The sequence below is a fragment of the Octopus bimaculoides genome, chromosome 26, assembly GCF_046866305.1.
Source record: "Octopus bimaculoides isolate indiv1 chromosome 26, ASM4686630v1, whole genome shotgun sequence".
In the NCBI taxonomy this organism is placed as follows: domain Eukaryota; kingdom Metazoa; phylum Mollusca; class Cephalopoda; order Octopoda; family Octopodidae; genus Octopus; species Octopus bimaculoides.
Genome location: NC_142953.1, coordinates 1,498,994 through 1,514,507, shown reverse-complemented (window position 1 = coordinate 1,514,507; position 15,514 = coordinate 1,498,994). Strand labels below are relative to the sequence as shown.

The 15,514-nt window shown below is 36.8% G+C and overlaps 1 protein-coding gene across 2 annotated transcripts; it reads right to left on the bottom strand.

The window, feature by feature from the left end:
* Positions 1-2,273: 2,273 nt before the first annotated feature.
* On the bottom strand, positions 2,274-9,729 carry LOC106871859 (synaptic plasticity regulator PANTS). 2 transcript variants are annotated; one of them, XM_014918593.3, is made up of 4 exons: positions 9,584-9,729; positions 6,078-6,127; positions 5,131-5,249; positions 2,274-2,704 (listed from the first exon to the last, which is right to left on the bottom strand). In XM_014918593.3, exons 1-4 carry the CDS (start codon positions 9,607-9,609, stop codon positions 2,474-2,476), a joined length of 426 nt encoding a protein of 141 aa, XP_014774079.1. In that variant the 5' UTR covers positions 9,610-9,729; the 3' UTR covers positions 2,274-2,473. The 2 variants fall into 2 exon arrangements, with proteins under 2 accessions (XP_014774079.1, XP_014774078.1); XM_014918592.3 differs by having other exon boundaries at positions 6,082-6,127.
* Between the last annotated feature and the right edge of the window lie 5,785 nt (positions 9,730-15,514).

The window sequence follows — 15,514 nt, the reverse complement described above, 5'->3', positions numbered from 1 at the left end:
TTAAAAAACACATAGAAAAAGAAGATAAAAATAGACACATTGCAGCTTTTTAATGAAGTCATCATCATCATCATCTAATGTCCATTGTCCATGCTGGCATGGGTTGGACTGTTTGACCGGGGATGCTAAGCTGGAAGGCTGCACCAGACTCCCGTGTGATTTGGCAGGGTTTTCTACGGCTGGATGCCCTTCCTAATGCCAACCACTCCACAGAGTGTAATGGGTGCTTTTATGTGCCACCAGCATGACACCAAGGTGCGTTTATGTGACACCAGTATCTGCCACGGCTGCAATTTTGATCGACCTGATGGGTCTTTCTCAAAAAAGTGTGTTAATGGTGTCCCCCCGCCACAACTTTTGTTTTTAATCAGGAGAAAAACCTTACAATCTTTTGATCAACCCAGCACTTTGTCTTGTAAAAGGCCCAGACTTTTACCAGTTGAGAAAATTTATCGAAGATGATTATTCTTTGGACAAAGAGATTACACTTATGCTAGCAATGAGAGTGATTCGGGCAATGAAACTGGTGAAAGTTATAAGGAAAGAAGCGATTCTGGTGACGAAATACAGTTGAGAGATAGGCCTCTTATTGATCCATTTTGTGATTGGAGCCTGGTGCAGCCTTCTGGCTTGCCAGCCATCACTCAAACTGCCCAACCCATGCCAGCAGGGAAAGCAGACGTTAAACAACGACGATTCTGTTCATTAACTTACATAACAAATATGGAAATATGGTAGTTAAAAGAAAGGCCTCTTATAACATTAACATTATATCTTTAGTCTTCAGATTTCTCTGTCAAATGCAAAGCTTATTTGTCATGGGGTTTTTTCTTCTTTTTTTGATTTTGTCCATTTGTTTACGTACAATTGTTACCCTTGAGTTGTGTGTATATATATGTATATATATATATATGTATATATATATATATATATATGTATATGTATATATATATGTATATGTATATATATATGTATATATATGTATATATATGTATATGTATATATATATGTATATATATGTATATGTATATATATGTATATGTATATATGTTGCTGTTGATGCCTCGTTCAGAGATTTAACATTGCTTGTTTTCACTTTATCGAGATCAGTGAATAATTTCACTGGAAAAAGTTATATATATTTGGAAAGGAATATCTACATAAATATATATATATATAAATAAATAAATATATACATACATAAATAAATAAATATATATATATATATATTTTTTTTTATAGTTTCAGCCTAGAGCTGCGGCCATGCTGATGCACCGCCGTGTTGCTACACTGTTATTACAGGGAGCCTCTTACAATATGTGGCACTTGGTGAAGAATGGAGTTTGATTTAGCAACCCTTATTTGCACCTCCTGCTGCGAGGTAGGTTCATTTGGGACTCTCGACAGGAAGAGGTCCAGCTTTGATTTAAAAATCCCTACATCTACTTTGTGCCGGTTCCTCAGGCTCTTTGGGAGAATATTATAAAGCTGTGAGCCCCTGAAACCCAAACTGTTGCAGTAACTGGTCCTCAAGCGCGATGGCACTACGCAGTGTCGTCCCGTTCTTCCATTGGTGCAGCTTTCAATGCCAAAATTTGGCACAATTCCTTCCAGAATCTTCCAGATGTATATTACTGCATACCTCTCCCGCCTTCTCTCCAGGGAGTAGAGTCTTAGTTGTTTCAGCCTTTCCCACTAGCTGAGCAGTTGCAAAGAGACAATCTTCTTTGTGAATCTTCTCTGGATTGCTACAAGGTCTGCTGTTAATTTCACAATATATATATATATATATATATTTATGAATGTATATATTTATTTATTTATATATATATATTTATTTATATATATTTTTATTTGTATATATATATTTATTTATTTATTTTTTATTTATTTATTTATATATTTATTTATATATATATATTTATTTATTTATTTTTTATTTATATATTAATTTTTTTATTTATATATTTATTTATATATATATTTATTTATTTATATATATATATATTTACTTATATAGGTTTATTTATTTATATATATATATGTATTTATTTATGTATATATATATGTATTTATTTATTTATATATATATATAGATAAATAAATATATATATAAATAAAAAATAATAAATATATATATAAATAAATATATATAAATAAATATATAAATAAATAGATATATATAAATAAATATATACATACATAAATAAATATATATATAAATAAATACATATATATATATAGAGAGAGAAGAAAAAACTGAAACACTGATGTATAAGCATAAAGATGTTTATTTATTTACAGAACAAATTTACAAGAGTACAAAAATACAGAAAGCTAAGAGGAGACGGCATTGTATTTCTAAACCAATAACCAGTTTCTGGAGGCCCAGAATTACATGATAGTAGCCATGTGCTTAATTGGCAGATGGATGTGTAGAAACAACTCCAGGATATTTATATAAATACTATTACTAAATTATGGTACACATAGAGTTTTGTGTTGGTGAGTCTATAATAGAAGCTGTTTTTGTCTTGTTTTCCTGTATATTGGAAAGAACACTGTTTTCATGTAGTTTCTCCCATTCTGGTAACGGTTTGGCCCAATCTGGTGGAGGACTGCTTCGATATTCCCAGACGTCGTTCATCTGAGCTTTTCTAATTCGGTCTTCATGGCGGGCTTTTTCATTTTCAAGCAGTTTCTCCTGTAAAATCGAAACAAAACAAGTCACTGCATTACAGGCCAATTAAAAACATTCTGTGTAGATCCATAATTTCCAACATGGGGTGCATACCCCACCAGAAGGCATGGTAATATTTCGGTGAGGAGGCATGTACCGTTTGTACACACTATCTAGTATACCAATAACACAAAGAATGAGTTAAAAAAATAAAAATTCTGTACACCCCCCTCCTGTCAAAATTTTTTTCGAGTTTGACACTTTAGAGATCTGACATCGGGATCTGATGTCTCTAAAGTGTCAAACCCGAAAAAAATTGTTATGGGGGTGGTGTACAAAGTTTTTTTAATTTTTTTTTTTTTTACTTACTCCCCCTTTTACAAAAGGTATAAAGTGTGTGGGTTATTACAAACGCATGTCTGTGCGTCTCCTACACATTTTAAAGATTTTATTTCCAGATAATATTTACTCTTTCACCTGTTTGAGTCTTTTGACTGTGGCCGTGCTGGAGCACTGCCTTTAGTCGAGCAAATCGAACCCGGGACTTATTTTTTGTAAGCCTAGTACTTATTCTATCCGTTTCTTTTGCCGAACCGCTAAGTTACGGAGACATAAGCACACTAGCATCGGTTGTCAAGCAATGCTAGGGGGACAAACACAGACACGAACATATATATATATAAATAAATATATATATAAAAATATATATATATATATATATATATATATATATAAAAATATAAAAATATATATATATATATATATATATATAAAAATATATATATATATATATATATATATAAAAATATATATATATATATATATATATATATAAAAATATATATATATATATATATATATATAAAAATATATATATATATATATATAAAAATATATATATATATATATATATATATAAAAATATATATATATATATATATATATATAAATATATATATATATATATATATATATATATATATATAAATATATATATATATATAAATATATTTATATATATTGGAAGGTTTGGAGGTGATGTACAGAAATTATATAGAAAAAAATTAAGGTACTCAGAAATCTGGATGTTTGTACATTTACAGATTTTTATTAATGTCACATATTTATATATATATAAAACAAATAATAAATGAGTATATGCATATATACGTACAGGTATGTGCATACCTACGTCTACCTGTGTATATAGGTGCATATCTGGGTACAGGACATTGTAAACAAAACGTAGACAAGAAAATAATAATAACCAGAGTACAGAAAACACACAGGCCACACATAACATTTTCCTTCATCAGCTACCCCCATTTTAACACTGGCGTTTCGAAGAGTCGGGCAGGATGCATCGTTAAAATGGCTCTTCCCATGGACCGCAATTTAAATTTGTATACACAAATTAAACTCGTGACATGGAGGAATGTAGTGGCGGTCAAAAAACAAGACAGGAAAACAAACGGAAAAGAAAACAAGACAGGAAAGGCCAGACGTGAAAAATTATGTGTATATGAACGCTGTGAGGCACGAACTGAAAGAGGCACGAACTGAAAGTGGCACGAAGTAAGTTCGCATGTTTGCTCGGCGATAGCCAAGGAAGAAAAGGATTAGTGACCGGAAACATGTGACGAGGGAGGGGTAAGGAAGAGAGAGAGTGGTAGAGGGAGAAACAAGGGGAGGAAGTAGAAGAATAGGTGAGCAACGAGAAATATAGTTGTAACAGAAGGAAGAACGAGAGGGGGAAAAAGTGATAGAGATAGATAGAGTCGCGTCAGAGAATATAAAGTTCACGACAGGCTTCTTTCAGTTTCTGTCTACCAAATCCCCTCACAAGGCTTCGGTAGGCCCGAGGCTATAGTAGAAGACACTGGCCCAAGATACCATGCAGTGGGACTGAACCCGGTACCATGTGGTTGGTAAGCAAGTTACTTACCACACAGCCTTAACCAATTTAATGATTCAATGGGGCATGGCCAAAAATCGGTTGGGGACCACTGCTGTAGACTATACAGCACAATTATACACCATACAACGCTACAAAGCTGAATGCTGTTCCTAACACTACAGAGTGCGACTGGGTGCTTTTTATGTGGTACCAATGAGGTCACCAAGTCCCTCCTTCCCCAAGGTAAGACTCCTTAACTGAGTGCAGTATACACTGGAGAAATGAGAAACTATGATAGACGGGGAGGAGCAGGTATCTTATCAGCATCATCATTTAACACCCATTTTCCATGCTGGCATGTGTTGGATGGTTTGACAGGAGCTGCACCAGGCTCCAGTGGTTTGCTTTGGCATGGATTCTACAGCTGGATGCCCTTCCTAAAGCCAACCACTTTAAAACAATACTTCAACAATATGTACTCATCTAATCCATGCTAGCAGACAAAAAACAGACGTAAAACCTGAATGGATGTGGGAGAAATTGGAATACATACCACAGCTTCGAGTGATCGTGTATGACGAAATTTGAGGCAGTTTTCATAGTTGGCTTTCCACTTGTCGCAATCAATATATTGACCAAAGACATAATACTGATGGAAGCGGCCCTTCATACCTGCAAAACAGACTCGTTTACTCATTTAGTTTCAAGCATTAACGTTTATTGTAATTGAGAGGAGTATTTGAAAGAAGATGACGGTTAACAAAGCCCAAGTATGGTTACACACAGAATCCTGATGGGAGTCAACCCAGGGTGGGTTTAGTTAATTAGTTAAGAGTTATCCATGTCAATGGTCTGTAAATTCATTAACATGTCTTCTTAACTCATACACTGGTTTGACTGGCTGGAAATAACAGCCAAAATTTCCATCACAACAATACTCGTCTTTACAAAAAGGAAGGACACCTTATATACACTATACTTGAAAAAAAATAAAGTGAGGTAATCACAGCTGGAATACTTTTCCAGTCACAGCTGCCCCACATCTGGACTGACCTGGGACTACACAATAAATAACAGCACCACTCCCCCCCCCCCACACAGTTATATATTAGTAAGAACCTAAAACAATGTCCCTTTATGTCTATTAAAAGGGTTTGATGTAAGGAAAGTCCGTTAGTCACAGGAGGAGGGGTAGCACTCAGGTATTTTCTTTTAGGGATGGAAAAGAGAGAGGGAAACCATAAATTCGTAGTTACCCTGAGATCAGAGACCTGGTCCCTTACACAAGCTCCCTGTGGATTAAGTCTACTATACAACAACAGACAATTCCTTTGACAGGTTCCTGCAGCTTCGTCCAAGAGTCACAAGCATAGCTAGAGCTAAATTCCTTAACATCCCCTGAGCTCCATGGGGTGTGAAGAGTGTGTCAAAGATCATTTGAAGGACGTTCGTTATAAAACAACAACAAAGATATTAGTAATTACATTGGAAATTACTCACATACTTTTACATTCTTGGTATTCATCTTGGTACACCTCACAGGGACGTAACTGAAAAAAAACAAGGTAAGACATATCAACAGGTTAAACAGACCATTTAAGGTTTTCTCTGGAGATTTTCCATAGAAATCAGAGCCAGCATGTCATCTTCATTTAACGTCTGTTTTTTACGCTGGCATGGGTTGGACAGTTTGACTGGAACTGGTAAGCTGCACCTGGTTTCTATAGCTCGATGCCCTTCTCAATGCCAATGAGTGCTTTTGACGTGACACCGACACGAGTGTCATACGCACGACGCCGGCAACAGCCACGACTACGATTTCACTTGGTTTAACAAGTCTTCTCAAGCACCGCATACCACCACCAGAGATCTTGGTCACTTGTCATTGCCTCTGTGAGGCCCAACATTTAAAGATCATGCTTCAGCCCCTCACCACTGTAGGGTCCAATGTTTTATAAATGAATACATTTGTTAACAGTGCAATTGAAGACAGAAACCTAGGTAACCGGTGTCAATACATTTTTCAGGTGCTCCTGAAATATTCACATACGCCGTTTTTCTATCTTCGATCGCATTGTTGACACGGATGTAATACGAAAGATTGTGCTGGCTCTGATTTCAAAGGAATATCTGTAGAGATAACTTTAATGAGTGAATGATTAGTCCTGTTAACACAGGTAAGACACAACATTGACATAGATTTGAGAGATAATCCAAATTCTGTAACATTGTGACCTGGGTGTCAAGGGGGCAGCAGCCTGAAAAGGTTTGAGGAGCCCTGGTCTATAGCAACCAAATAAAGAAGGGCTTTGGAGAGCAGTGAAATGTGGTTCTCAAGGGGAATATTGAGGATAGAATGGACAGACAAAGTGATGACCTGGGCTGTGGAAAATGGGAAACTGCTTTGTGAGATAAGGACCAAGCAACTGAGATTTCTTGGTCATGTGATGAGGAAAGAGGGCCCAGGGAGAATTTAGTGATGACCAAAAAGATTGAAGGGAAAAGAAGTTGGGTAAGTAGAAGGGAGGTATTGATGTGAAGCTTGACAAACTGGTTGGAAGAAAGAGGAATTGGAAATGTTATAGAAAACAAAAGAACAGAGAATTATGGCAGAACACGCTCGCTTGTGTCCTAGTTTCTGGACATGGCACCTAAAAGAGAGCTTCCCCATATACGCCACGTGCCCACACGAGCACAGTCTTCTCTCTTACATGCCCGATTGGTCAATGGTTACTATTCTACTTAGTTTTTCTCTCAACTCATTTGGACATCGTTGTTTCTGCGTCCCGACATGCTGGAATCGTAGAAAATGTGCAGAGAAAAAAACCGAAAGGCAATTTTGCAAGGGAGATAACTGGGTTAACGTCCATAGCGATTATGAATGGATTTTCTAAACTGATTGAAGAGATATTCTACGATAACGTTGTAAAGTATTTAGGATAGAGAAGGAAATTAAAAGTGGAAGTAAAAATTGCTATTCCATCAGACTTTAGACCAACAAAAGGTTTCTAGAAATATAACCATACAACTATTGAAAAGGTTGAAAGGCGCAACGGAAATTTTAGAAAAATAAATAAATGAGTTGAAATTTTATCGGTGAGTGTGTTAAATTATAAGGCACTAAAAGAGAATGGCTCTCCAGACACAACAATAACCATAGAACATTTGAATAAAATGGTAAAAAATGCTGACTTGATGTAGAATTAAGAGAAACGAAGATAACTGAAACTTCTCAATGTGTCATGTCAGCGCTACACACACACACACTCCCGTCACGATTCTGAGGTGTTCTGAAATGATGTAAGTTATCGACAACAAACAAATCTATTAATTACGGTGTATATTTCAAGAAGGTAACTATGGATACGGGTATGTGTGGTGGTAGTGTTAGCGGATGGGACTGGGAGGTCCGAATACACGATATATGCATTGGGTTGAGTGTTTCTCTCCATTCGACAATCTCTGTCGGTTTATTTACATCCCCGAAACATCGGTTTAACAAGAAATAGAAGAAATGAAAAACGTAATAAGTGCCAGACTTAAAATAGGTACTGGGGTCAATTTGTTCAATTAAATCAGGACCATTCTATATTTCTGAGGATTATTTACAATGGACGGATAGGTGTCCTCACCCTGTTTGTTGGGCACCACTTTAATACAGAGGTCCCGATGCATCAATTTCTACATTTTTGCCCACTTCTTTCCACTTTCGAATCCTTTGGGGGCTGAAGGGGTAAATTTATCGAATACAAAACGGAAAAGATCACCAAAGAAACGGTATACTACGTTCACTCAGTTAAATTATTTTACTTCAATGATTATATTAATTTCAAATTTTGGCACAAGGCCTGCACTTTTGCGAGTGGGGGATAAGTCAACTAAATCGATCGGTATTACTTAAATACAGAGGTCCCTTAATGGAATTACTTAAATACAGGTGTTACGTACAAAACATTTTAAATGTACGCTGTGTGGACGTGTAATGACATCCTAACCCTTAAAACTATCTCTCCCCTTCATGTCGTTACGTAGATGCATCGGGACCCCTGTATTTAAGTAGTGCCCATTAATCCCCAGTGCTCAACTGGTATTTATTTTGTCGACTCCGATTCTACCAGCTCGACGCATTAAAGCGATCACTGACATTAAACAAACGGAGTTAATTACCGTTTTATAGTATATTTTAAAAACAATAAAACAGCAAAAACCTCGGAAATTAAGTAGACATTCAAGGATTCCACGCATGAAAGTGTTATAAATACTTTCCGAGACAACGAAGGAAAGAAGCATGTGATTTGCTAATTAATTAAACTGATATAATTACCGTTTTATCGTATATCTATTTTATAAACAAAAACCCGGCGAAGGTAAAGAATACGGGATACACACACCCGAGGGTGGGGGATTAGGGTGACGCTGAAAACACTAAGAATTTTGCAGACATTCGGGGATCTAGCATGTCGTTTTTATGCGAACCCTTCTGTTTTGTACAGGAATTCGACAATTTGATCGTATATCTATGTATTTGGTGTAATGAGATTATTGTACTTATAACTCGTCGAAAAAGGGTAAAAGAAGGAACAGAGAGCAAACAGACGAGAGTCAGGTAAACACAGACTGATGTTGAAAGCTAAAAGTGCCTGCATGCTACACAGAATCAGGTGGATGGATGTTGCTTCGAAGGATTCCAGCGTGTCATTTCTATCTGACCTTCTGTTTTGTTCTGAAGGTCGGTGTCAAGGTAAATATTCGAAATACTGAAAACAGTAAGATCTTAACATGGACAGCCTTATTTGGATGAGTAAAATACCTTAAATGAGATGAAACAGCAGTAAAATAACGAGGAATTCTCTTTATGTTTCTATGAATATTTAGAGGTTGGCGATCGAAGACAACGGTTAAAGGCAGGAAATAGAAATTGGAGGAGAGGATAAAACAGGAAAAAATTAACTACGTATCGTAAATCATTGATATTAATAAAATAAAGGAAGAAATTGTATAAATACCATCCAAATATCTTCGGGAAGATCATTTAAGTCTGTCGAGTCGAGGTTGTCAGACCCGGGAGGCGCCATGTTTGTTAGAGAAATGGATCACTACGAGGCTGAATTACGTGGACCAATATTTCACGGGAACTTCATACGAACATCAATATGAACCGTATTGATAGCGTTACAAAATTGTCGAAACAATAATATTCAACGATCGCTAAAAATATTTAGGATAATAAAAAGACAAAGAAGAGAAGGGGTTTAAGCTAAGAAGAAAAAAAACCCCGCTAAGCAGAGTGCAACCTGTTGTCGTGGGAGGGAAAACTTTCTAGGTGCAATCCCATGGACATTCATGTCCAAAGGGTGGTCTTTACCTTTTTAACACACACACACATATATATTTGTTCCTGGAGAAGACCGGTTTATGGGGTTTCCCGAACCGCAAAATCTTTTTAGAGTGTGCTTTCTCCAATATATATATATAATTTAAGTATTTATATTTTAATGATTATTACTTTGTATTTTATTATAGTTCTTTTAGTGTATTTACTTATTAAATTTTCCGATGTGACCGTGGATTTTCATGGAGGAGTTCATGAACTTTGGTTCTTTTCTCTAAATTATATATTTATATATTATATACTGTGAAACTTAATTTAATTTAAATTTTTAATAAATTGGATTTAATTGAGTTTTTACCTGTAAATTTGAATTTTTATCCCAAATATTATTATCATATATATATATATATATATATATATATATATAAACTATTGCTTCAAAAAACCAGAGAAAGGAGTATTTTGTAATTTTCATGTGTATCTTAATGATGCATCGTCCATGTATATAACGCTTACCCTAATTTCCAACCCCTATAACTCTAAAAGTATGAGGCATAGCCTGGAAAATATCGGCACTGATCTGCCATGGAACAACCACATCAACAAAGATATCAGTGATTACTGACACCTCGTTTCTGGTGGATAGAGGGCTCACTTTCAGACTCATTTTTAAGGATTGCACAATACAGCTCCACCATTTAGGCTATCAGGGGACCCCATAACATTTTAAGCTTCAGGGGCCCCAATATTGTAGATCTGCTACTGTATATATATGTATATACACATTGAAGCTTTACTATAGCGTCGTAAATGTATCGACTGCCATTTCCAGTAAACATTGGTGCTTTGTTGTACCACTACTCTATATATACTTATATTTACAGGTGGACGTTCGTTTTTCATGGCTCCCCAAACGAGATTTGTAAAGAAAGGCATGGTCTGTCAAAAACTGCCCACAAAACGGTCATTGTGATTCACTTTCTCAATCGTAACACTCTTCTTTAAATTTATATATATATATATATATATATATATATATATATATATCCCCTCATCATTATTTAATTCTTTTACTTGTTTCAGTTATTTGACTGCAGCCATGCTGGAACACCACCTTTAGTTAAACAAATCGACTAGTACTTATTCTATCGATCTCCCTTCCTGAATCGCTACGTTACAGGGATGTAAACACACCAACGTTTGTTGTCAAGCAATGTTGGGACGACGAACATATTCATAAATATATAAAAAACGGACTTTTTTGAGTTTCCGTCTACCCGAGGCTATAGTAGAATAAACTTGTCCAAAATGCCATGCAGCGGGACTGAACCCGGGACCATCTGGTTGGTTAGCAAGCTACTTACCACACAGCCACTCCTGCACGTAAGTTCATTTTCCAAGTTGTCATGCGTTGGCCGACAAGACAGGATCCAATGAAATAGAGGACCACATTCAGCTCCAATCTCTGTTTTGGCATGGTTTCTACGTCAACCACTTTACAGAGTGTTCTGAGTGCATTTTGGGGCCACTGGTATCAGTGAGGTTACGAAGTAACTGTAAAGACGAGACCCCCTTCAACGCCAAGTGTTGAGAGATTAAAGTTTGATGGAATGAAGTATCTTGCTGAAGAGGAGATATCTGGCTCCCCCAGTTGGCGAAAACTGGTGTAAGAGTGAGAATAAGGGACAGGTGACAATAAAAAGCGATTCCAAGGAAGGAGATAACTGACAGCAGAGAAGGTGGCAGGGTCATATAATGACCACCCCTGAGTGAATAGTTTTGAAGAGCGATGGAAGGATGTCTTGTTAGGAAGATGAATTGTAGGATAAGCGTTTTTGCTGAGGTGTTTTGGTTCTTCTTCTTCAGAACAGCGTATTGCCAATTATCTTGGTCCTTTGAGGCTCAACATCCTGAAGTTAGTCTTCACTACTTTGTCCCCTGACTTCCTGGGTCCTCTTATGGACACTCACATTCTTACTAATGTTTATACACACTTGTCCTTTCAATTACACAAACCAATATACTCATTGATGTCAGTAGCCATGTATACAGTAATCCCTCGACTATTGCGAGTGTTACGTTCCAAACTCCACCACGATAGGTGAAAATCCACGAAGTAGAAACAGTACTGTACGGTATATTCTTTCTCATTATTTTTATAATTTGTATATATTTTATTTTATTATAAATGCAAAACAATACTATGGCGGAATCGACGTAAGCTTAAATAATAAACCGCAATATGGCAAAGGATTACTGTATATAAAATCATGCAGAGAGGCTTACTCTGGCAGGTAGTCCATGGCCCACTGCAAGTTCCAGATCCAATGTAGGGAAGGTTCTGGGTGAGGTGTAGTATAAGTAGTAACAGAAATGGGCTGACGATATAGATTAACATCATCCATTTAACGTCCACTTTCCATGCTGGCATGGGTTAGACGGTTTGATTGAAAACTAGTAAGTTGGAGAGCTGCACCAGGTTCCAGTCTGATCTGGCATGGTTTCTACAGCTGGAAGCTCTTCCCAATACCAACCACTCTGAGAGTGTAGTGGGTGCTTTTTACATGTCACCGGCAGGAGGGCCAGTTACACGACACCAGCAAAAGCCACAACTACGAGTTCACTTGGCCTCAGAAGTCTTCTCAAGCACAACAGAACACCAAATGCCTCGGTTACTTGTTACTACCTCCGCAAGGTACAGCGTTCCAACGGTACTTTCGACGTGTCTGTTATGTGACACCAACATCAACCGCAACTACGATTTCACTTGGCTTTTTGCCTTTTTTACTTGTCTCAGTCATTTGGATGCGGCCATGCTGGAGCACTGCCTTTTAGTCGAACAAATTGACCCAAGGACTTATTATTCGTAAGCCTAGTACTTTTTCTATTGGGCTCTTTTGCTGAATCGCTAAGTTACGGGGACATAAACACACCAACACAGTTGTCGAGTGATGGTCGGGGAATAAACACAGACACCAACACACATATATATATATATATATATATATATATATATATACGATGGGCTTCTTTCAGTTTCTGTCTACCAAATCCACTCACAAGGCTTTGGTCGGCCCAAAGCTATAGAAGAAGACACTTGCCCAAGGTACCATGCAGTGGGACTGAACCTGGAACCATGTGGTTGGTAAGTAAGCTTCTTACCACACGGCCACTCCTATTTTAAAAATAGACGAGGACTGTGTAAAAGAAGTTAAGACATTATCAATACAAACAGGTGCGTAGAAAAAAAAAACTCAGAATTTCACACCCAAAACATTATCAATTAATTAAATACAGACAAAGAAAAAAAGAAAGAAAAAGTCCACAAGTTTTCTCCTCTTAATTTTATTACTTTTAGACATAACAAATTATTTCTTGCTTTTAAATCATTTTGTTTTCATTTTTTTTGTTCTTTTATATATATGTTTTTCAAATATTTTAAAATGTCTTTTTTGTTTTCTCTTTAAAGTAAAAACAAAGATAGATAGAGTTGTTGTTCTAAAATCATTTACATTATATTACAAATGTGAAAAAAAACTCTTCTCTGCAGGAAAATTAAGAGGGACCCCAAATGGGAACGAGGGGTGGGACGCCGGGAGTTAGGAACGGGGAGGGTGGGGAGGAGAGAGAGAGAGAGAGAGGAAAACAGCTGGGAACAGAAAAAAAGAAAAGAAAAATGAGTTGTTGGCCTACATCCAATGAAGTTTAAGGAATTGGTTAAAAAAACACACAACTCTTGAATGTCAACAAACAAACAAACAAACAAAATGTAGCTTTTTATGAAACCCAACCCCACAAAAAAATAATAGACAGACAGATTGACATTTATAGCTAGGAGTACGAGAGTTGGGAGAAGAAGAAGAAAAACAAGGTGAGACAAAGAAAACACAGGGGTGTGCAGTAGCACGTAGGGTGTGTGTGTATATATTATAATATATGTATATATGCGCATACACACACACACATATACCAATTGACTGAATTTGTTCCAAGGGCAGATATCATGTTAGTTATAAATTAAATACATTTACCCAAACGTTGAGGTTTTAGAGTTGAGGGGAGGGGGAAATTGTAAAAAATACAGAGTTTACCTTGAGAGAGAGAGAGTTGTCTCTTGGAGAATGTTCATATATGCATTCATGGTTTTTCGTCCATAAAGAACCATTGATTTAATTACTAGAATTTAAAGCAGGGCCACTGTTTGCTAATATTGTATGCACAACTTTTGGCAACCCAGTGCAGTACGTGTTGATGTATGCACACACACTCAGAAACATGGGGAAGGGGTTAAGGAAAGGCCCAGCAGCAGATATATAAATAAATACACAGTCATTATAAAATGATGTTCCCATATTGAAATGAGATGAAATCAAACAGCAATCTCTTTATTACTATTGTAACACCAGTTTCCAGAGATGAGCCAAATTGAAATGTTTCAAGTTCCAATTCCTTAATTTTTTAAGTGAAATCTGAGACTAGTTGAAGACATGGCTATGATAAACAGGAGAAAGAAGCGACCAAGTTTGGGAGAGAGAGAGAGAGAGAGAAAAAGAAACTTGCTACCTTCTCACCGCTTTAATATCAAAGTGACACATCAGAAGTGATACTTAAGAATCTTTTGAAAGAGAGAGAGGAACTTATTTTGGTCAATGATCACACACACACAAATTTATATTGGACACTGCATTGGTGGATAAATATTCATTTGTGAATTAACAAGGCTACCACTGGTTTCACATCGCAAGAAGTCTCAACAATTATCAAGCCTGTCACTCGAGACATTGGGGCCGACTTCCAGCTTGGATGGAAACATCAAGATGAAGGCCAGCAATAATGTCCCATGCAGAAGACTCGATAATTGTTGAGACTGCTTTCGACATGAAACCAAAGGTAGACTGGTTAACTCACAAATAAAGAATAAATATATATATTTGTATGCACGTGTTCATACACACAAGTCCTAAACACAAATGCATATACACACGCGTGTGTGTGTATTTGAAACAGTGACAGGACAGAGTGCCGAGATCACACATATACACACTGCTTTTCAAGAGAAGCTCCTTCCTCTGGACGCCACAGAGGTGATCAATCAACAGTCCTGAGGTAATTAGTGGTCTTAACTGTTTACTACAATTACTGGACGCTCATCAAAGGGATGGGGTGGGGTGGCAGAAGAGGGGGGAGAGAGAGAGAGAGAGAGAGAGAGTGTGAATGATAATCATATAATACACACAGATTTAATAATATCAATGAAGAGAAGACCAGTGTCCACCTCACGCACCAGATGTACTGAGGTGAGAGACGCCAGCACAACGATATTCAACCGAATGTTGTGAGTTATGTCTCAGGAAACTAGAAGAAGGCTGGAGAATGGGATGGGGTGTGGGGAAGGGGAGATGGCGGGGGGGGTTAGGGTAGAACGAGCCACATGTATGGCACCCGGTTCCTCCTCCCCTGCCATGTGCCATTCATGACTCCACCGGGGCTAAATTAATTAGCAGGAAATAATTGTAAATATATATATATAAAGACATTAAAAATAAACTTCTAAGCATCTGCCATAATACAGAAATAAATAAAAATAAAATGTTTTTTTTTTGTT

Coding starts and splice junctions, on each gene's coding strand:
- LOC106871859 (XM_014918592.3), bottom strand. CDS start 9,652: ATGGCGCCTCCCGGGTCTGACAACCTCGACTCGACAGACTTAAATGAT. Junction 5,250..6,081: donor TGAATACCAAGAATGTAAAA/GTATGTGAGTAA, acceptor TCTGTTTTGCAG/GTATGAAGGGCCGCTTCCAT. Junction 2,705..5,130: donor CACGATCACTCGAAGCTGTG/GTATGTATTCCA, acceptor TCGATTTTACAG/GAGAAACTGCTTGAAAATGA.